General features: G+C 40.0%; 2 protein-coding genes across 2 annotated transcripts; both read right to left on the bottom strand.

The window, feature by feature from the left end:
• Window positions 1-903: 903 nt before the first annotated feature.
• LOC126072069 (olfactory receptor 7E24-like) lies at window positions 904-7498 on the bottom strand. Its single transcript, XM_049876739.1, has 2 exons — window positions 7470-7498; window positions 904-1846 (listed from the first exon to the last, which is right to left on the bottom strand). The coding sequence occupies exons 1-2, from the start codon at window positions 7496-7498 to the stop codon at window positions 904-906; spliced, it is 972 nt and encodes a 323-aa protein (XP_049732696.1).
• An 8203-nt stretch (window positions 7499-15701) lies between these two features.
• LOC126072083 (olfactory receptor 18-like) lies at window positions 15702-16607 on the bottom strand. Its single transcript, XM_049876750.1, has one exon. The coding sequence runs from the start codon at window positions 16530-16532 to the stop codon at window positions 15702-15704; it is 831 nt and encodes a 276-aa protein (XP_049732707.1). The 5' UTR covers window positions 16533-16607.
• Between the last annotated feature and the right edge of the window lie 6971 nt (window positions 16608-23578).

Below are 23578 nucleotides of genomic sequence, written 5' to 3'. Positions count from 1 at the left end.
CAAAACATTGGAAGAACATTACAAGAAAGTCAGATGGAAATCAGAGCAGAGATGGGATGACTTCTACTCTGGCATCACCAATAGTACATAGAAAGGTGAGTTTGGAGCAGAGACACAAGAGCTTAATATCCAGCACATATGACAAGCTCTATGATATGGAAGGAGAAGATTTTTCAAGAACTACTTCCAGGAACATTGAGAAAAATCCCATTGCCTGAAGTTCTTTCATATCTTCCCCATTGTGAGCTCTGATTGCTTTCAGATCTTCAGCGTCTCCTCATGAGGAATAAAGGACCCAAGGCATATTAGTCATTTTTGAACAATGGTCTTATTTAGATAGTCTCCAACCTTGGCTGCCCACTGGTACATCTTGAGGTACTTTGAAAAATCTCACCACACATCTCAAACTAAGTAATCAGCATCCCTGGTGGTTCAACTCAGGCAAGAGTATCTTTAAAGTTCACCAGATGATACCAATATGAAGCCAAGTCTGAGGACTAATAACAAACATTATTACACCTAAACTGTATAAATAGATAAGATAGTTGTTGTATGGACATTAGTCATGAACTTTGGAAAAGGTTGTGGATTGCATTTTTATTAAAGAAAGTTGTGCATTTCATTTCACCAGGATGTCTGTGTCATAGATGACAAATACAGAAGGCTCCATAGGGGTTATAGGACTCAACTGGGTGTATATTACCATGTACCACATATTTCAAAACATCCCTAATCTCCCCACAAATGGGTCAAGTAATCAATATTCTGATAAGAAACACGAAGGGAATGAAAACAATGAGAGTTACAAAGATTATGTGACAAAAGGAGCATGCTTTCAAGCTCCACGTTTGGTTTTCTGCATATTATAATCCACAGACCAAAAAAATGACACAGTTACTGTTATTATGCTGGTCTGCTGAGGAGCCTCTGCAGGGCCTTCTTGATATCCCTGTTCCTCAGGCTGTAGATGAAGGGGTTCAGCATGGGGGTGACCAAGGAGTACATCACTGTGGCCGCTGCACCACTCCTGAGAGAAGGTGAGACAGCTGAACTCAGGTACACTCCAATAGCTGTGCCATAAAATAAGCAAACGACTGACAGGTGAGAGCCACAGGTGGAAAAAGCTTTATACTTTCCCCTTGATGATGGAACTCTCAGAATGGAGAAAACAATTCGAGTATAAGAGAAAAGGACCGCTGAAACTGGAACACCTCCAAAGATGGCACCAAGAATATACACTAGTATTTTTTTGGTGGTGGTACTAGAACAGACAAGGTTGAGGAGTTGAGAAGGATCACAGAAGAAATGAGGAATTTCCACTTCAGTGCAGAAGGTAAGTTGTGACACCATCAAGCAGTGCAGCTGGGAGTCCAAAAGGCTGAGAAAAAAAGACGCTAAAACCATCAAGCCACAGAGGTTGGGATTCATGATGATTGGATAGTGAAGTGGGTGACAGATGGCCACAAACCGATCATAGGCCATCACCCCCAGGAGAAGATTGTCCATACATCCAAAAAATATGAAAAAAGACAACTGAATCAGGCAGTCGCCATAGGAGATGATTCTGTGGTGTGTATTGATATCCATAAGCATCTTTGGGATTGTGACAGAGGTGAAACCAATGTCAGCCAAGGACAGGTTGGAGAGGAAGAAGTACATGGGGGTGTGAAGGTGGAGGTCAGAGCTCACAGCCAGGAAAATGAGCAGGTTTCCAAGCAGAGCAAGCAGGTACATGGACAAGAACAGTCCAAAGAGCAGGGGCTGCAGTTCTGGATCTTCTGAGAGGCCCAAGAGTATAAATTCAGATACACGTGTTAGATTCTGTGGGTCCATGTTGCAGGGACACCTTTTAGAAAATAAAGAAAGATCGGTAAAAGAAAGCAAGAACATAGTCACCCAGCCCTTTGTCTATATTTGAATTCAGGAAATTCACAAGTAAAGCATTCACACTTAAGACATACACCCCCTTCAGCAACTCTTCTCAATTGTGGTAAAATTATTCTTCCTAGACCTCTTTCCTCATTGATTTCTGTGCTATTCACCCTTTTCTATACAAACCCACTTTACAGCCACTCAGCTAAAGCATGTTGAAGAATGTTAGAGGATCAAAGACATTCACAGATAACAAATTTATAAAGACAGTAAAATCATTAAGTGTAGAAGAAAGACAAGACTTCAACAGACATAACATGTGAAGATACCAAAGCGATATCAAAAACCTCCCAAGACAGAAAAGTCCGGGACCAGGCAGCTTCACTGGGGAATCCCACCAAACATTTACAGAACAAAAGATGTCAATCCTTCTTAAAATTTCCAGAAACTACAAGAGGACAAAACTCTCCCTAACTAATTCTATGAGGCTAGCATCACCCTGGTAACAAAACCAGACAAAGACCCCACAAAAAGAGAAAACTACAGACCAATATCTGTGATAAATATAGACACTAAAATCCCCAAGAAAATTCTAGCAAACTGAATCCATCAGCATGTTAAAGGATTATACAGCATGATCAAATGGGATTTATCCCAGGAATGCAAGGTGGTTTCAACATTAGAAAATCAGTCAATATAATACACTACATCAATAGGACAAAGGTAAAGAGCCACATAATCATGTCATTCAAGGCAGAAAAGGCTTTTGACAAAATTCAACCCCCCCCCACCCCCTGCCCCACACCATTGCTATTCAGTATGGTACCGCAAGTTCCAACTAGAGCAATTTGGCAAGAAAAAGGAAAAAAAAAAAGAATCCAAATGGGGAAGGAAGAAGTCAAGCTATCTCTTTTTGCAGCTAGCTTTTCTATAGATAGAATACAGATGGTCCCCAGGTTACAAATGAGATCAGTTCCTAAGTAGATCTTTAAAACGAATTTGTAGGTAAGTCAGAACATGTGCATACAGTTCTTATTTAGATTTACTTTAGTGCAATAAATGGTTCAAAGCTTTTCCATGGTTTCAAAGATGCATGTGCATAAGTGAAAGTGATTGTAATGAAGAATTTTTGCATAGGCGTTGGTTTGTTTCAAAGTGAGAGCAGATTTACATAACAGTAAAGGGCAGATAGGAGTTGTCCATCAGTCATATATTTGTAAACTGGGAACTTTTTGTACTCCAAAGAATCCACAATATATGAATTCAGATAAGTGGAAGGATATGAGGTTATCACAGAAAACACAGTTATGTTTTTATACGCCAGGAACAGATGATCTGAAAGGAAATTAAGGAAACAATTCTATCTACAATTGCACCTAAAAGAATAAAATGCCTAGGACAAATTTAACTATAGACGTAAAAGACTTATGTACTGAAAACTATAAACATTACTGAAAGACGTTAAAGACCACCCAAATAAATGGAAGGGCATTCCATGGTCATGAATCAGAAGACTTAATATTGTCAAGACGTCAATACTACCTAAAGCAATCTAAAGATTGAACATGCTACCCATCAACATTCCAACATTTTTCTTTGAAGAAGTGGAAAAGCCCGTCCTAAATTTTATATAGAACTGCAAAGGGCCCAAAATAGCCATGGAAATATTGAAAAAGAACAGAGAAGGAGGACTCGCACTTCCTGGTCTCAAAACCTATTTTAAAGCTACAGTAAACAGAACAGTCTGGTACTAGTATAATGATAAACATATAGACCAATGGAATAGCATTGACAGCCCAGAGATAAGCACACACACCTATGATTGAATAATCTTTGAGAAGGTTACTAAATCCATCAAATGGGGAAAGAATAGTCTCTTTGATAAATGGTGCTGGGACAACTGGATTTCCATATGGAAAAGTTGAAGTTAAACCCATATCTCACACCATATATGAAAACTAGCTCAATATAGATCTAACACCTAAAAACTAGACCTAAAACCATAAAACCCTTAGAAAAAAACGTAGGGATAATTCTTCAGGACCTAGTCTTTAAAAACAGTTTGTTAGCCATGACACCAAAAGCACACTAACAAAACACAAAATACGTAAAGAAGATCTCATCAAAATAACCTTTGTACATCAAAGGACTTTATTAAACAAGTGAAGAGATAACCTAGGAACTGGGAGAAAAATTTTAGAAACCATATGTCAGACAAGGACTTAAGAGCCAGAATATAAAAAGAACTTAGTATTTAACTACAAAAAGACAAACAGCCCAATCATAAAATGGGCAAAAGACTTGAATACAAAAATGGCTAACAAGAACCTGAAAAGTTGCTCAATCTCATTAGCCAATACTGTTGTTGTTGTTGTTAGGTGCTGTCAAGTTGATTTCGACCCATAGTGACCCAGTGGGACAGAGGAGCACTGTCTTATGGGTTTTCTAGGCAATAATAGTTTAAGAAGCAGGTTATCAAGTCTTCCTTCCTTGGAGACACTGGGTGTGTATGAACTATCAACCTTTAGGTTACCAGCTGAATGCCTCACCATTGTGCCACCAGATCCCTTTTCATTAGGCATTAACCAAGAAACCCTGTTGCCATCAAGTCAATTCCAACTCCTAGTGCCCTAGGACAGAGTAGAACTGTGCCATATGATTTCCAAGGAGCCAGTGGTGGATGCAAACTGCCAAACTTTTGGTTAGCGGCCAAGCTCTTTCACCACTGGTCTATTCATTAGCCACGTACCTAATGCTGTCGAGTCAATTCATTAGCCATTGTTTTGGTTGTTAGTGTCATGGAGTTGGCTCCGACTCATAAAGACCACATGTACGACAGAACGAAACACTACCCTGTTGTGCACCATTCTCATGATCACTGTTATTCTTGAGCTCATTTTTGGAGCCACTGTGTCAATTCATCTCATTGTGTAGGTCTTCCCCTTTTTGGCTTACCCTTTTACTTTACCAAAAGTGATGTCCTTGTCCAGGCACCAGTCCCTCCTGATAACATGTTCAAAGTATGTGAGCTGGAGACTCTCCATTCTCACTTCTAAGGAGCATTCTGATTGTACTTCTTCCAAGATAGATTTGTTCGTTCTTTTAGCACTCCATGGTACATTCAATATTCTTCGTCAACACCACAATTCAAAGGCATCAATTTTTCTTTGATCTTCCTTATTCATTGTCCAGCTTCACATGCATATAATGCAATTGAAAATACCATGGCTTGGGTCAGATGCACCTTAGTTTTCAAGGTGACATCTTTGCTCTTCAACACTTTAAAGATGTCTTTTGCAGCAGATTTGCCCAACGCAAAGCATCTTTTCATTTCGTGACTGCTGCTTCCATGGCTGTTGATTATAAAAAAAATAATAATAATTATGATATATATAGATCCAAGTAAAATGAAATCCTTGACAGCTTCCACCTTTTCTCCATTTATCTTGATGTTGGTTATTGATCCAGTTGTGAGGATTTTTGTTTTCTTTACGTTGAGGTATAATTCATACCGAAGGCTGTGGTCTTTGATCTTCATTAGTAAGTGCTTCAAGTCCTTTTCACTTTCAGGAAGCAAGGTGTGTCATCTGCATAACGCAGGTTGTTAATGAGTCTTCCTCCAATCCTGATGCCCCATTCTTCTCCATATAGTCCAGCTTCTCCGATTATTTGCCCAGCATGCAGATTGAATAGGTATGGTGAAAGGATAAAACCCTGATGCACACCTTCCCTTACTTTAAACCACTCAGTATCCTCTTGTTTTGTCTGAACAACTGCCTCTTGATCTATGTAGAGATTCCTCATGAGCACAGTTAAGTGTTCTGTAATTCCCATTCTTCACAGTATTGTCCATAATTTGTTATGATCCGCACAGTCAAAGCCTTTGCATTATCAATAAAACACAGGTAAACATCCTTGTGGTATTCTCTGTTTTCAGCCAGGATCCATCTCACATCAGGAATGATATCCGTGGCTCCACATCCTATTTTGAATCCAGCCTGAATTTGTGGTAGTTCCCTGTCGATACACTGCACCAGCCGTTTTTGAATGACATTCAGCAAAAATTTTGCTTGCTTGTGACATTAATGATATCATTTTATAATTTCCACATTAGGTTGCATCACATTTCTTGGGAATAGGCATAAATAGGGAACTCTTCCAGTCAGTTGGCCAGGAAACTGTCTTGCATATTTCTTGGCATAGACTAATGAGTACTTCTAGCACTGCATCAGTTTGTTGAAACATCTCAATTTATATTTTGTCAATTTCTGGAGCCTTGGTTTTCACCAGTGCCCTCACAGCAGCTTGGATTTTTTTCCTTCGGTACCATTGGTTCCTGATCATATGCTACGTCTTGAGACGATTAAACGTTGACTAATTCTTTTTGGTATAATGACTCCGTATATTCCTTCTATCTTCTTTTGATGCTTCCTGGGTCCATTAATATTTTCCCCATAGAAACCTTCACTACTGAAATTCAAGTCTTGAATTTTTTATTCAGTTCTTATAGCTTGAGAAATGCTGAGCACGTTCTTCCCTTTTGGTGTTCTATCTTCAGGTTTTCGCACATTTCATTATAGTACTTTGTCTTTTCGAGCTGCCCTTAGAAATCTTCTGTTCAGCTCTTTTACTTCATCATTTCTTTCTTTTGCTTAGGTACTCGACGCTCAAGAGCAAGTTTCAGAGTCTCTTTGGACATTCATTTTGGTCTTCTTTTTCTTTCTTGCCTTTTTAATGACCTTTGCTTTCTTTATACATGATGTCCTTGATGCCATTCCACAACTTGCCTGGCATTCAGTCATTAGTGTTCATTGCCTCAAATCTATTCTTGAGATGGTCTCTAATTAGATGGTCTTTATCTATTTTGGCTATCATGGGCTTGTTCTTATTTTCTGGAACTGGAACTTGCATATTATCAACTGATGGTCTGTTCCACAGTCAGCCCCTGGCTTTGTTCTGACCGATGATATTGAGCTTTTCCATTGTGTTTTTCCACAGATGTGCTTGATTTGATTCCTATATATTCTATCTGGTGAGGTCCATGTGTTTAGTCGCTGTTTTGTATTGTTGAAAAAAAGTACTTGCAATGAAGGAATGGTTGGTCTTGCAAAATTCTATCATGTGATCTTCAGCATCATTTCTATCACCAAGGCCATCATACTTTCTAACTACCAATCCTTTTTCTTTGTTTCCAACTTTTGCATTCCAGTCACCCATAATTATGACTGCATCTTGATTGCATGTTAGATCAATTTCAGACTGCAGAAGTTGGTAAAAATCTTCAATTTCTTTATCTTTAATTGGGGTGTAAATTTGAATAAAATCATATTAACTGATGTTCCTTGTAGGCATAAGTACAACAGTGTTGTACTTCAGGATATATCTTCAAATGTTCTTTTTGATAATGAATACTACACAATTCCTCTTCAATTTGTCATTCTTAGCATAGTAGACCACATGATTATCTGATTCAAAATGTCTCATACCAGTCCATTTCAGCTCACTAATGCCTAGGATATCAATGTTTATGTGTTCCATTTATTTTTTGACAACTTCCAATTTTCCAAGATTCATACTTCGTACATTCCACATTCCACTTACTAATTGATATTTGCAGCTGTTTCATCTCATTTTGAGTTGTGCCACATCAGCAAATGAAGGTCCCGAAAGCTTGACTCCATCCCCATCATTAAGGTCAGTTCTACTTTGAGAAAGCAGCTCTTCCCCAGTCATATTTGGACTGCCTTCCAACCTGAGGAGCTCATCTTCTGGCACTGAATCAGAAAATGTTCTGCTACTACTCATAAGGTTTTCATTGGCCAATGTTTTCAGAATTAGACTGCCAGATCTTTCTTCCTAGTCTGTCTTAGTCTGGAAGCTGCACTGAAACCTGTCCACCAAGGGTGACCCTGCTGATATTTGAAATACTGGTGGCAAAGCTTCCAGTATCACAGCAACACACAAACCACCGCAGTACGACAAACTGACAGACATGTGTTGGAGCCACAGCCTAGAGGTAGTTTAATCAGAATCCCAATAAATGAGACCCTCAGTGACCCTGCAATACAGCAAGTGTGAATCACTGCCTTAGGATATTGCCATGCACTTAGTAAATGCTTCATTAAGGTTAGCTATTATTATTATCATTAATACCCACACCCCTATTAAATATGTAAATGTTTAATAATATTTGCTTCAGAACTCATACTTTATAGAAATTTAAAATATTCCCATTAACATTTAAGTTTTCTCCAATCCCTGCTGATCCTATTCTCCAGAATATCCATCCCCAAAGGCAACCACTGACATGAATTTAGGGGAAATATTTACCTGACAATATTTCCATAATGTTAGCATTGGTTTACATATCTCTAAATAGTTTTCTTAAAAACTTACCTAACTAGTATCACACTATGAGTATTGCTCTTAAAATGTCATTTACCACAACATTGTATTTTAAGTCTCTCTGTGAAGCACATTCATCTGGTTAAAACCTAGTTTAAATAAAGCATAGTATTACTTGGGGGAGGAACTTCATTTTATTTTTGATTTCTTATTAGGACAATCCTATGAAAATTCTTATGCCTCTCTCTACTCACACAAGTGAGAATTTCTATAGGATTTATAAATAAAGGATAGCTGTTTGAGTTGTGACAATGTGTGCTCAATTTTTCTACTAATTGTTAACATTTGCTTTTCCAATAGAAAAATCAACCACACGCTCTATTACCAAAGTATAACCATTGCTGTTGAATCCTTTCCAACTCACAGCAACCCTATAAGATAGAGTAAAACTACCCTATATATGCTCTCCAATGCTGTAGTCTTTATGAAAGCAGATTGCCACAACTTTCTCCTGTGGAGCAGCTGGTAAGTTCAAACCACCAGCCTTTCGGTTAGCAGTTGAGTGTATAACCACTGTGCCACAAGGTATAGAATCACAAGTATCCTTGAAGTCTAGGTAGTAATAGTCATCATTCCAGGATAGCTCAACATGAAATCTCCATTTCTACAGGGAATAATGTTTCCATGTCTCAGATTTCCAATGTGTTCTGCATAATGAATTGCTACTCATAGAAAAGCCTGTGATCACAATACTCATGCCACAAAGACTCCTATAAACCATGGCCTTATTCAACTAATTTTGGATGAACTCATCAAATCACAAGAGGAGGAACAGATTCTTCTACCTCTGTTTGGTATTTTGAACCAAAGGAGGTGCAAAAAAAAAACACTCATTCAGCTCTGGTGGAGGGGACAGAGCCTGGGAAAAGGTCTGAGTCCCATATCCTTCATCCACTGGAATTTTGGCACTTAATGCTCAATCATGATTTTCTAATCAGAGTTGGAATCATTATTGAAGTTGCCAGTTTATTGTTGAAATACAATGCCATAAAAGATTCAGTCATTGTACTTTTAAGTATATGGCAGAGAGGTTAAAGTGTAACTTAGATCAAGAAACTCCAGCATGAATAAGTGGAAATTCTAAAAGTTGTCTCAGTCCACACAGTAAAATTTTTCTTCCCTTACTCTTTTTCTCTCTTCTTTTTCTGTTTTATGAAAATCTATCCAATTATCAAATAGAATGTTGTCACTCCTATTAAATGGAAGATAATACGTACCAGAGAAAATTCATGATACAGACACATACGAGCCCTATTTTATCTTATGTATGTGTCTGAGCAGTGAGACTCCATTCACAGGCACCTAGCCAATACTCTAACCTTCCATTTTTTCTTCCTGGTGATCCAGGCAGAGAGCTTGGAGGGAAACAACTGAGTCTCATTCATCTCTCTAGAACTATTTGACATCCCAGGAAGGGAGAAAAGTACAGGCAGAAAAGCACCCAGTGTTTGGACACCACAGAGACTACACTTTGTTCCTGTGAACTAATAAAAATAATAATTAACAGAGATTTTTTTTTTTTGGTGGCATCTGCTGTGCCAAGTTAGTGTAGGCTCTAGAGAAGTGGAAATGAATGAGATTTGATCATTTTTTTCTCTGATCACTTCAACTGGAGTGACACAGGAAGAAAAATAGCGTTGGGATGACAGTTCAGAATACAGGTAGGTGCCCAGTGATAAGGAGCCCTGGTATTGCAGTGGTTAAGTACTTGACTGCTAACCAGGAGTTAGCAGTTTAAACCTAACAGCCACTCCACAGGAGAAAAAAGGGGCAGTCTGCTTCCTTAAAGATGGCAGCCTTGGGACGCCTATGGAAAAGTTCTACTTTATTCTAGTGTCGCTACGAGTTGGAATCAACTTGATAGCAATGTTTTTTTTTTGTTTGTTTTTTGCCCAGTGATAAGGGGCAGTGGTGGTTCAGCGATAGAATTCTTACTTTATGTGCAGAAGACTGGGTTTGATTCTCATCCAATGCACCTCGTGTACATCAACCACCCATCCCTGGGTGGAGCCTTGTGTGTTGCTAATGATGTTGAACGGGTTTCAGTGGAGGATCCAAAAACCAGGCAGTGAAAACCCTATGGATCACCGTGGTCTGATCCACAACTGATTGTGGCACCTTGCAAATGGAATCTCACTGCCCAGACTCAAAACTTGATTCACCTCTTTCTACACCTAAAATTGATTAAAATACATAAAATTGCTGTGCTCCTTTTCTCACTTATAAAATAGTAATAATCTCTGCACCTACATCTTGGGGATGATTGTGCAGATGAAATGAAGAAAAGCTACATAACCCACAGCTCAGAGCTTGACACTAGGAAACCCTCAATATGATTTGGTGATATTGTAGTTATTGTCATCATCGTCACCATTATCATCATCCTCAACATCATGATCATTTTGGAGTCCGTAGGTGACAGTTTAAAGGGACTTATTTCCTGCTGTGATGGTGGCAATACCTTTGGAAGCTAGAAATGGTGTTCGAGAAGAACAGAATTCCGAATGAAAGTCCTCCGATATCCACAATACTAAGAACATAAACTTTATAAGCCACTTAGCCGAAACACTTTATTCTAAGCCCTCCATCCTGACTACCCCAACTGTGCTGCTGGTCCTGCTGATGAAAAACAATGCCCTTGAAAGTCATTCCTGTGTCCCTGTCTCCCTCAGCACTCACTGGGGTGCATAGTCTCTCCGCTGAGGCATGGCCAAGGAGTGTGAATCCATTGTTCCTCCCGTGCCTGGTGGGTGATGATGGCTGAGGATCCTTTTTCAGAACTGACAGGAAAACACACTCAAGCATGGGCACCCTAATGTGGATGATGACTCTGGGAGGAAGAGACACACTTATGTAGCCTGCAGACTGTGATGGGTACTCTAAAGGGCTGGAGACACAGGCTAATAATTGGTAGACAAATGGTATTGAGAATGCAACCCACAGAGCTTGTAATTAGCCTATCTGATCTATGTTCTCCTAATCTCTGAGGGCTTATTAAGTGAAGGGATGAGAGAGGAAAAAAATGAATGTCCTGGAAGGGTCAGGGCCCTTCCTCTTCTCAGGAGGAACCAAACCTATATTGTCACCTCTGTCTGGTAATTTGCAGGGATCTTAACATGAAGTCCAGACTCTCTTTTTTCTAATTTGAAGAATCAGTGAGTGACTTTGATATCAACAAACACAGCGAACTGATGGAATCATTTAGAGAGAATGAGGATTTCTATTCCAAGAATCGGTTACTACTCCCATCTCTTTTAAAATTTCTATCTCTAAAAAAGAACATCCTAGCTGAGACAGCTTTTGGAAAAGGAAAGACAGTTGTGAAAAATAAGTGTACAGGATCCCAACAGTGGGTGTATATTTTGGATATAAGCAATTCAGAAGTGAAGTCCTCAAGTTTGATGACCATATACTTCTTCAGCAATATTTCTCAGTTGTGACAAACCTATCCTCAGAACTGTTTTGTCATTGGTTTCTGTGCTATCCTTTTTTTCAAACACACCCGCTTTAGGGACACTGGACCAAAGCATATTAGAATTCTAAGGACATTTTAAGATAACAAATCCAGGAAGAAAGTAATATATCTTTATGAAGGAAACATATGGAATATTTAATATTCTTCAGTCTTTAAGAAAAAAAATCGTTTGAATTGGAGGACATTATGAAGTACTCAAGGAGGGCAGTGGTAGAACTTTCACTTCCCATGTGGTGGACCTGGGTGAAATTCCCGACCAATGCACCTTATGTGCAGCCCCCACCCATCTGTGGAAGCTTGCATATTGTTATGATGTTGAGCAGAATTAACTAAAGCTTCCAGACTAAGATAGAGGAGGAAGAAAGGCCTGGAAATATAATTCTGAAAATCAGCTAATGAAAATCCTTTGGTTCAAGAGTCAAGTAATTTGGGCCAGAGGTTTTAATCAAAGTATAGCAAAGGCACATCTTTTATTTGATGACAGTTTCCCAACTAGAAATGGAATCCAATACTCTGAGTTGTCTCTCTTTGAGATTGAGAGGAACTAAATTACAAGAAGTGGACATGGACAGCAGGTGCCTTGGAAGAGAGGCCTGGTGATCTGCTTCTGAAAAATCAACCATTGAGAACTCTATGGATCACAGGCCTACTCTCAGACACATGGGGTCATATCATGAGTTGGAATCAAATCAATAGCAACCGGTAGTGATGTTGGTGTTATTTGTATGACTTATCAAAATCCATCATTATTCGATGATTCTTAATCTTGCATGTCTATTAAATTGAAAAAAATTGATGACATTGAGCATTCATAATAATAATAAATAATAAAAAAAACAAAGCATACGTTTATTCTCTCAGTAGTCAATAGAAGGTCTAGTAGTCCATCTGATACTCGATGTATTGATATCAAAATGTCCTCACTTTTTCTTGAGTCAGTGAATAATATATTCGATAACAAACAGAGTGGAGATTACCAAATCTTATATATATTTTGAGTATATAAACTAATGATATTCAGTCCCTGCCTTCAAACTGCATAAGGACTTGGGTTTTTTTTGTGTGTTTTTTAATTGAACTTTAGGTGAAGGTTTACAGAACAAACTAGTTTCTCATCAAACTGTTAGTACATGCATTGTTGTATGACATTGGTTAACAGCACCAGAACATGTCAACTCTCCCTTCTCAACCCTGGGTTCCCTATTACCAGCTTTCCTGTTCCCTCCTACTTTCCAGTCCCACCCCAGGGCTGGTGCACCCCTTTAGTCTTGTTTTGTTCAATGGGCCTGTTCAATCTTTGGCTGAAGGGTGAACCTCAAAAGTGACCTCAGTACTGAGCTGAAAGGGTGTCCGGGGTCCATGCTTTCAGGGTTTTTCTCCAGTCTCTGTCAGGCCAGCAAGTCTGGTCTTTCTTTTGGAGTTAGAATTTTGTTCTACATTTTTCTCCAGCTCTGCTTAGGACCCTGTATTGTGATACCTGTCAGGGCAGTCAGTGGTTGTAGCCGGGCACCATCTCATTGTACTGGACTCCGTCTGGTGAAGACCGTGGTAGATGTAGTCCATTAGTCTGCGTAAGTACTCATTTTGTAAGGATGAAATTGTAAGGTCTTCTGTCATCCATTTAGGTCAAATCGCACATTGGGTATCGAAGTTCCTTGTCAGTGAAGTTGGTTGAAGATTAAGCTTAGGGATAAAAGATAGAGTAATTTAAACAAGTTACTGCACAGGTTTTCAAAGCCCACATTGCTGCATCAGGAACTATATGTAGCATCTCTAAAGGAAAGGTGGACACCCATGTAGTGAAAGACAGAAGTAACTCCAAGACAGATTTATCATGACGGAAGTAAGGGAAGCATGGTTACAAAGCGGATTCCCAATGAGGCTGTTACTAGAGAAAGGAATGATCCTCCCTTTGCTTAGGATATGGCTCTTTGTTATCCTAGAACAATGAGAAGAAAGATGGAAATTTATTCACAATGACTTGAGTGGCTTTTAATGATCCTCAGGTACCATTATAGTCACACAGCAACTGGAAATATGATACCATCACCTTAGCTCCAATTGTACACTCTTGAGTAAGGTATATGATTCTCAACCACCTTTTTTGGGAGTATGTTTGTAAACTTCCCATTGCACACAGATTTCAAAGGATGGATCGACAAGACAAAGTAAAGGATTAAAATAAAATATGCAAAGACCTGGAGTAAAAACACTTAAGGGGAAGAACACATGGGACATTTATCAAGACGAAAGAACTGAAGAAAAAAATTCAAGCCCCAAGTTGCAATACTAAAAGATTCTATGAAGCATGAAAAGAATATGGAAGGAATAAAGAGAGTTACTATACCAAGAATAATTTCTTGACTTTCAACCATTTCAGGAGGTAGCATATGATCTACAATGTTTTGTTGACTGTGCAAAGGCATTTGACTGTGTGGATCATCACATTATGAATCATATTGCAAAGAATGGGAATTACAGGACACTTAATAGTGCTCATGCAGAAGCTGTACATAGACCAAAAGGCAATCTCACATACCTAAATATATTATTTTGATGAACCAGACTCTGAAGAAGGACACTATACTTGGTAAAGTAGAGGATCAGAGAAAAAGAGGAAGACCTTCAACAAGAAGGATTGTCAGAGTGGTTGCAACAATGGGCTCAAACATAGTAATGACTGCAAGGACGGTGCAGGACCAAGCAGTGTTCTGTTCTGTTGTGCAAAGAGTCAACATGAGTTGGAACTGACTCGATGGAACCCAACAAAAACAAGTACAGACATTATAACACACTTTGCTTCTCCTCATTAAAATTTATTAGTCAAGGCTCAAACTAGAAAAAAGAAAACACACTAGTAATTTTAAAGAACATTGTTTGTATAGGAATTAGGTCAATAAGTACTGAAAGGCTGAAAGGTATAAAATATGGGAGGAGGGTAACACTGAGCTAGTACCTACAGGAAGTAGTGACCATGCCAAAGGATAAGAATATAGTGAAAATATTGGCTTATTGGGGCTGGTGATCTCATTGGACAACAATCAGAGGAACATTGCAAGACAGTCAGATGGAAAACCAGAGTAAGAATGAGAATGTGGCATCACAAAGTACAATGCAAAAAGGTGAATTAGGAGCACAGACACAAGAGCTTAATGTCCAGCACATATGACCAGGACTAAAAAAAATTTTTTTTTTATGGTAGAGAAGGAGAAGATATTTGAAGAAATAATACCAGCAACATTGAGAAAAATCACATTGCCAGAAATTCTTTCATATCTTCCCCACTGTGAGCTCTGATTGCTTTAAGATCTTCAGTATCTGCTCATGAGGACTAAAGGAGCTAAGGCATATTAGTCTTTTCTGAACAATGGTCTTATTTAGATAAGTAGTCTCCAACCTTGCCAGCTCACTGATACACGCTGGGGTGCTTTGAAAAATTTTCTGGCTGATCACACACCTCAGTGTAAATAAATAAGAATTTCTGGTGGTACAACTTCGGCATGAGTGTCTTTAAAGTTCACCAGCTGATTCCAGTATGAAGCCAAGTTTGAGGACTAATAACAAGCATTATACCTAAATTGCCTAACTAGATAAGATAGACAAAAATGTCGTGTGGACAACAGGCATGAAGTGTGGACAGGATGGGGGATTGTATTTGAATATAAAGAAAGTTGTGCATTTCACCAGGATGACAAATATAGAAGGCTCCATAGGTGTTATAGGACTCAATGTGGGTGTATATTATGATGTAACACAGATTCCAGAATATCCCCCAATTCACCAAAAATGGGCCAAATAATCAATATTCTGATATTAAACATAAAAAAGGATTGAAAACAGTGAGATCTGCAAAAATTATGGGACCAAAGGAGCATAATTTCCAGCTCCTCATGTTTGGTTTTCAGCAATTCGAATCCACAGGCCATAAAAGATGGCACAGGTATTAACACTATGTTTGTTTGCTGAGGAGCCTCTGCAGGGCCCCCTTGATATCCCTGTTCCTCAGGCTGTAGATGAAGGGGTTCAACATGGGGGTGACCACAGAGTACATCACTGTGGCTGTTGCACCACTCCTAGGAGCAGATGAGGCAGCGGAACTCAGGTACACTCCAATACCTGTTCCATAAAATAAGCAAATCACTGACAGGTGAGAGCCACAGGTGGAAAAGGCTTTATACTTCCCACCTGATGATGGGACTCTCAGAACAGAGAAAACAATTCGAGTATAAGAGAAAAGGATTGCTGAGACAGGAACACCACCAAAGATGGCACCAATAAAATATACTAGTATGTTTTTTATGGTGGTGTCAGAGCACGTAAGGGTGAAGAGTTGAGAAGGATCACAGAAAAAATGAGGAATTTCCACATCCGTGCAGAAGGCAAGTTGTGACACCATCAAGCAGTGCAGCTGGGAGTACAAGAGGCTGAGAAGAAAAGACACCAAAACAAACATGCCACAGAGGTGGAGGTTCATGATGACTGGGTAGTGAAGTGGTTGACAGATGGCCACAAACCGGTCATAGGCCATCACTGTCAGGAGTAGATTGTCCATACATCCAAAAAAACTAAAAAAAGACAGCTGCATCAGGCAGTTGACATACGATATGATTCTGTGGTGTGTGTGGATATTCATAAGCATCTTTGGGATTGTTGCAGAGGTAAAACCAATGTCAGCCAAAGAAAGGTTGGAGAGGAAGAAGTACATGGGGGTATGGAGGTGGGCGTCAGAACTCACAACCAGGATGAAGAGCAGGTTCCCAAGCACTGTGAGCAGGTACATGGACAGGAATATTCCAAAGAGGAGGGGCTGCAGTTCTGGATCCTCTGAGAGGCCCAGCAGGAGGAATTTAGAGACATGTGTTCGCTTCTGTGGGTCCATGTTGCAGAGGCACCTTAGGGAAAGTAAAAAAAAAAAGATCAGTAAAAGGACCCAAGAACACAGGTTCACAGTCCTATGCCTATATTTTGAATTCAGGAAATTCACAAATAAAGCACTCACTTTTAAGAACATACATCCCCTTCAGCAACACTTCTTAACTCTGGCAAAACTATCTCACCCTTTTCTATAGAAACTTACTTAAGAGGCACTCATCTGAAGAATGTTGGAGGATCAAAGACATTTATAGATTAAAATTCATAAAGACAGCAAAATAATTAACTCTAGGAGAAAGAGAAGATTTCAACAGATGGATAACATGAAGAGATCAAAGCAGTATCAAAAACCTCCCAACAAAGAAAAGTCCAGAACCAGACAGCGTCATTGGGGAATTCTACGAAACATTTACAGAACAAGTTATGCCAATCTTTCTTAAGCATTTCCAAAAAATGAAGAGGTGAGAACTGCTCCTAATTTATTCTGTGAGGCTAGCATCACCCTGGTACCTAAACCAGACAAGTACTCCACAAGAAGAGAAAACTAAACACTAATACCAAACCAAACCCCTTGTCCTCTAGTTGATTCCAACTCCCAGCAACCTTAGAGGACAGAGTGGAAATGCCACATAGGGTTTCCATGGAGCGGCTGGTGGATTTGCACTACAAAATTTTTGGTTAGTAGCTGAGCTCTTAACCACTGCACCACCAAGGCTCCCACAGACCAATATCTCTGATAATCATTGTTGTTGTTGTTGTTAAGTGCTGTTGACTTGGTTCTGACTCATTGTGACCCTATGCACAACATAATGAATCACTGCCCAATCCTGTGCCATCCTCACGATGGTTGCTCTGCTTGAGCCCGTTGTTGCAGCCTCTGTCAATCTATCTCACTCAGGGTTTTCCTCTTTTTCGCTGACCCTCTACTTTACCAAGCATGATGTCCTTCTTCAGGGACTGATGCCTCCTGATAACATGTCTAAAACATGTAAGACGTAGTCTCGCCATCCTTGCCTCTAAGGAGCATTCTGGCTGTACTTCTTCCAAGACAGATTTGTTTGATCTTTTTGCAGTCCGTAATATATTAAACATTCTTCGCCAACGCCACAATTCAAAAGCGTCAACTCTTCTTCGGTCTTCCTTATTCATTGTCCAGCTTTCACATGCATATGATGTGATTGAAAATACCATGGCTTGGGAGAGGCACACCTTATTCTTCAGGGTGATATCTTTGCTCTTCAACACTTTGAAGAGGTCCTTTGCAGCAGATTTGCCCAATGCAATACGTCTTTTCATTTCTTGATTGCTGCTTCCCTGGGTGTTGATTGTGGATCCAAGAAAAATGAAATCCTTGACAACTTCAATCTTTTCTCCATTTATCATGATGTTGCTCATTGGTCCAGTGGTGAGGATTTTTGCATTCTTTATGTTGAGGTGTAATCCATACTGAAGGCTGTGGTCTTTGATCTTCATTAGAAAGTGCTTCAAGTCCTCTTCACTTTCAGAAAACAAGGTTGTGTCATCTGCATAACGCAGGTTCTTAATGAGTCTTCCTTCAAACTTAATGCCCCATTCTTCTTCATACAGTCCAGCTACTCATATTATTTGTTCAACATACAGATTAAATAGGTATGGTGAAAGAGTACAACCCTGACGCACACCATTCCTGACTTTAAACCAATCACTATCCCCTTGTTCTGTCTGAACAACTGCCTCTTGATCCATGTTAAGGTTCTTCATGAGCACAATTAAGTCTTCTGGAATTCCCATTCTTCGCAGTGTTATCCATAGTTTGTTATGATCCACACAGTCAAATGCCTTTGCATAATCAATAAAACGCAGGTAAACATCCTTCCGGTATTCTCTGCTTTCAGCCAGGATCCATCTGACATCAGCAATGATATCCCTGGTTCCACATCCTCTTCTGAAACTGGTCTGAATTTCTGGCAGCTCCCTGTTGATATAATGCTGCAGCCATTTTTGAATGATCTTCAGCAAAATTTTACTAGCGTGTGATATTAATGATATTGTTCTATAATTTCCACATTTGGTTGGATCACCTTTCTTGGGAATAGCTGTAAATATGGATCTCTTCCAGTCACTTGGCCAGAAAGCTGTCTTCCATATTTCTTGGCATAGACGAGTGAGCACCTCCAGCGCTGCACCTGTTTGTTGAAACATCTCAATTGATATTCCATCAATTCCTGGAGCCTTGTTTTTCTCCAATGCCTTCAGAGCAGCTTGGACTTCTTCCTTCAGTACCATCGGTTCCCAATCATATGCCACTTTTGAAATGGTTGAATATCGACTAATTCTTTTTGGCATAATGACTCTGTATTCCTTCCATCTTCTTTTGATGCTTCCTGCGTCGTTTAATATTTTCCCCATGGAATCCTTCACTATTGCAACTCGAGGCTTGTATTTTTTCTTCCGTTCTTGCAGCTTAAGAAACGCCGAGCATGTTCTTCCCCTTTGGATTTCCATCTCCAGCTCTTTGCACATGTCATTATAATACTTTATTTTGTCTTCTCGAGGGGCCCTTTGAAATCTTCTATTCAGTTCTTTTACTTCATGAATTCTTCCTTTTGCTTTAGCTGCTTGACACTCAAGAGCAAGTTTCAGAGTCTCCTCTGACTTCCAGCTTGGTCTTTTCTTTCTTTCCTGTCTTTTCAGTGACCTCTTGCTTTCTTCATGGATGATGTCCTTGATGTCATTCCACAGCTCGTGTGGTCTTCGGTCACTAATGTTCAATGCATCAAATCTGTTCTTCAGACAGTCTCTAAATTCAGGTGGGATATAAGCAAGGTCATATTTTGGCTTTCGTGGACTTGCTCTGATTTTCTTCAGTTTTAGCTTGAACTTGCATATGAGCAATTGATGGTCTGTTCCACAGTCGGACCCTGGCCTTGTTCTGACTGATGATACTGAGCTTTTCCATCGTCGTTTTCCACAGATGTAGTCAATTTGATTTCTGTGTGTTCCATCTGGTGAGGTCCATATGTATAGTTGCCGTTTATGTTGGTGAAAGAAAGTATCTGCAATGAAGTCGGTGGTCTTGCAAAACTCTATCATTCGATCTCTGGCATTGTTTCTGTCATCAAGGCCATATTTTCCAACTACCGATCCTTCTTCGTTTCAAGCTTCCGCATTCCAACTGCCAGTAATTATCAATTCATCTTGATTGCATGTTCGATCAATTTCAGACTGCAGCAGCTGATAAAAATCTTCTATTTCTTCACCTCTGGCCCTTGTACTTGGTGCGTAAATTTGAATAATAGTCGTATTAACTGGTCTTCCTTGTGGGCGTACAGATGCTATCCTATCACTGACAGCATTGTACTTCAGGATAGATCTTGAAACGTTCTTTTTGACGATGAATGCAACACCATTCCTCTTGGAGTTGTCATTCCCAGCATAGTAGACTATATGACTGTATGATTCAAAATGGCCAATACCAGCCCATTTCAGGTCACTAATGCCTAGGATATCAATGTTTATGTGTTCCACTTCATTTTTGACGATTTCCAATTTTCCTAGATTCATACTTCGTACACTGCAGGTTCCAATTATTAATGGATGTTTGCAGCTGTTTCTTCTCATTTTGAGTCGTGCCACATCAGCAAATGAAGGTCCCAAAAGCTTTACTCCATCCACGTCATTAAGGTCGACTCTACTTTGAGGAGGCAGCTCTTCCCCAGCCATCTTTTGAGTGCCTTCCAACCTGGGGGGCTCATCTTCCAGCACTATATTAAACAATGTTCCGCTGCTATTCATAAGGTTTTCACTGGCTACTGCTTTTCAGAAGTAGACTGCCAGGCCCTTCTTCCTAGTCTGTCTTAGTCTGGAGGCTCAGCTGAAACCTGTCCTCCATGGGTGACCCTGCTGGTATCTGAATACCGGTGGCATAACTTCCAGCATCACAGCAACACACAAGCCCCCACAGTACAACAAACTGACAGACATGTGGGGAGATGTAATTAGTGTCACTGAATTATACATGGGAAAAATATTGAATTAGCAAATGTTGTCTTTTGTATATTTTCACAAAAAAAAAGAATAAAATATAAGACTGCTCTTTATGAAGGAGACGTGGAATAAGGAATATCCCTCTCCATTCAAGAATTAAAAAAAAAAAGTGATGTCTGGGGTCTTAAAAGCTAGCAAGCAGCCATCTAAGATGCATCAGTTGGTCCCAATTCACCTGGAGAAAGGGAAAATGAAGAACACCAAAGACACAAGGAAAATGTGAAGCCAAGAAAAAGAAAGGGCCACATAAACCAGAGACTCCATTAGCCTGAGACCGGAAGAATTAGATGATACCTGGCTACCACCAATGATTACCGTGACAGGGAACACAACTGAGAATCCCTGATGGAACAGCAGAAAAGTGGGACGCAGGCCCCAAATTCTAGTAAAAAGGCCAGACTTAAAGGTCTGACTGAGACTGCAGGGACCCCAGAGTTCATGGTCTCTGGACTCTCTGTTAGCCCAAAACTAAAACCATTCCAGAAGCCAATTTTTCAGACAAAGATTAGACTGGACTATAAGACATAAAATGATACTGGTGAAGAGTGTGCCTCTTAGCTCAAGTAGACACATGAGGCTATGTGGGCAGCTCCTGCCTGGAGCCGAGAAGAGAAGGCACAGGGGTAGAGGAGCTGGTTGAATCACAGGAAATACAGGGTGGAGAGAAGGAGTGTGCTGTCACATTGTAGAGAGAGCAACTAGGGTCACATAACAAAGTGTGTATAAGTTTTTGTATGAGAAACTGACTTGAATCGTAAACTTCCACTTAAAGCACAATAAAAAAAAGAAAAAAATCAATATAATTAAAGGACACTAAGTTAGTTGCAGAAATCCTGGTGGCGTAGTGGTTAAGTACTATGGCTGCCAACCAAAAGGTCGGCAGTTCAAATCCACCAGGCACTCCTTGGAAACTCTGTGGGGCACTTCTGCTGTGTCCTGTAGGATCAGTATGAGTCACAATCAACTCGGTGGCAACAGGTTTGGTTTTTTTGGTTTAAGGTAGCTGTAAAATCTGCTGCAAAAGACATTGTTAAAGTGTTAAAAAAAAGCAAAGATGTCACCTTGAGGACGAAGGTATGCCTGACCCAAGTCATGGGGTTTTCAGTCGCCTCATATGCGTGTGAAAGCTGGATGATGAATAAGATCAATAAAGATTACAGCCTTGGAAGCCCTATGGCACAGTTCTGCTTTGTCCTATGAGGTCCAGACTCCCTGGCAATGGGTTGTTTTTTTTTTTAATTGGCTTTTATTGAGCTTCAAGTGAACGTTTACAAATCAAGTCAGACTGTCACATATAAGTTTATATACACCTTACTCCGTACTCCCACTTGCTCTCCCCCTAATGAGTCAGCCCTTCCAGTCTCTCCTTTCGTGACAATTTTGCCAGCTTCCATCCCTCTCTATCCTCCCAACCCCCCTCCAGACAGGAGATGCCAACACAGTCTCAAGTGTCCACCTGATACAAATAGCTCACTTTTCATCAGCATCTCTTTCCTACCCACTGTCCAGTTCCTTTCATGTCTGATGAGTTGTCTTCGGGAATGGTTCCTGTCCTGTGCCAACAGAAGGTTTGGGGACCATGACCGCCGGGATTCCTCTGGTCTCAGTCAGGCCATTAAGTATGCTCTTTTTGTGAGAATTTGGGGTCTGCATCCCACTGATCTCCTGTTCCCTCGGGGGTTCTCTGTTTTGCTCCCTGTCAGGGCAGTCATCGGTTGTGGCTGGACACCAACTAGTTCTTCTGGTCTCAGGATGATGTAGGTCTCTGGTTCATGTGGCCCTTTCTGTCTCTTGGGCTCTTAGGTATCGTGTGACCTTGGTGTTCCTCATTCTCCTTTAATCCAGGTGGGTTGAGACCAATTGATGCATCTTAGATGGCCGTTTGTTAGCATTTAAGACCCCAGATGCCACATTTCAAAGTGGGATGCAGAATGTTTTCATAATAGAGTTATTTTGCCAATTGACTTAGAAGTCCCCTTTAACCATGGTCCCCAGACCCCCGTCCTTGCTCCGCTGACCTTTGAAGCATTCAGTTTGCCCCACAAACTTCTTTGCTTTTGGTCCAGTCCAGTTGAGCTGACCTTCCCTGTATTGAGTATTGTCCTTTCCTTCACCTAAAGCAGTTATTATCTACTAACTAATCAGTAAAAAATCCTCTCCCAACCTCCCTCCCTCCCCACCTCTTAACCACAAAAGTATGTGTTCTTCTCAGTTTATACTGTTTCTCAAGATCTTATAATAGTGGTCTTATACAATATTTGTCCTTTTGCCTCTGACTAATTTCACTCAGCATAATGCCTTCCAGGTTCCTCCATGTTAGGAAATGTTTCACAGATTCCTCACTGTTCTTTATCGATGCGTAATATTCCATTGTGTGAATATACCACAATTTATTCATCCATTCATCTGTTGATGGACACCTTGGTTGCTTCCAGCTTTTTGCTATTGTAAACAGAGCTGCAATAAACATGGGTGTGCATATATCTGTTTGTGTGAAGGCTCTTATTTCTCTAGGGTATATTCCAAGGAGTGGGATTTCTGGGTTGTATGGTAGTTCTATTTCTAACTTTTTAAGAAAACGCCAGATAGATTTCCAAAGTGGTTGTACCTTTTCACATTCCCACCAGCAGTGTATAAGAGTTCCAATCTCTCCGCACCCTCTCCAACATTTCTTATTTTGTGTTTTTTGGATTAATGCCAGCCTTGTTGGAATGAGATGGAATCTCATCGTAGTTTTAATTTGCATTTCTCTAATGGCTAATGATCGAGAGCATTTTCTCATGTATCTGTTAGCTGCCTGAATATCTTCTTTAGTGAAGTGTGGGTTCATATCCTTTGCCCATTTCTTGATTGGGTTGTTTGTCTTTTTGTGGTTGAGTTTTGACAGAATCATATAGATTTTAGAGATCAGGCGCTGGTCTGAGATGT

This window comes from Elephas maximus, chromosome 3, assembly GCF_024166365.1.
Source record: "Elephas maximus indicus isolate mEleMax1 chromosome 3, mEleMax1 primary haplotype, whole genome shotgun sequence".
Lineage (NCBI taxonomy): Eukaryota > Metazoa > Chordata > Mammalia > Proboscidea > Elephantidae > Elephas > Elephas maximus.
This window is presented reverse-complemented; position numbering and strand designations above follow the sequence as displayed.

Excerpts from the sequence above, each read along its gene's own strand:
- LOC126072069 (XM_049876739.1), bottom strand. The coding sequence starts at position 7,498 with ATGAAACAGCTGCAAATATCAATTAGTAA. Across the intron at positions 1,847-7,469 it reads CTGCAAATATCAATTAGTAA|GTGTCCCTGCAACATGGACC; the intron begins GTGGAATGTGGA and ends ATTTTCTAAAAG.
- LOC126072083 (XM_049876750.1), bottom strand. The coding sequence starts at position 16,532 with ATGTACCTGCTCACAGTGCTTGGGAACCTGCTCTTCATCCTGGTTGTG.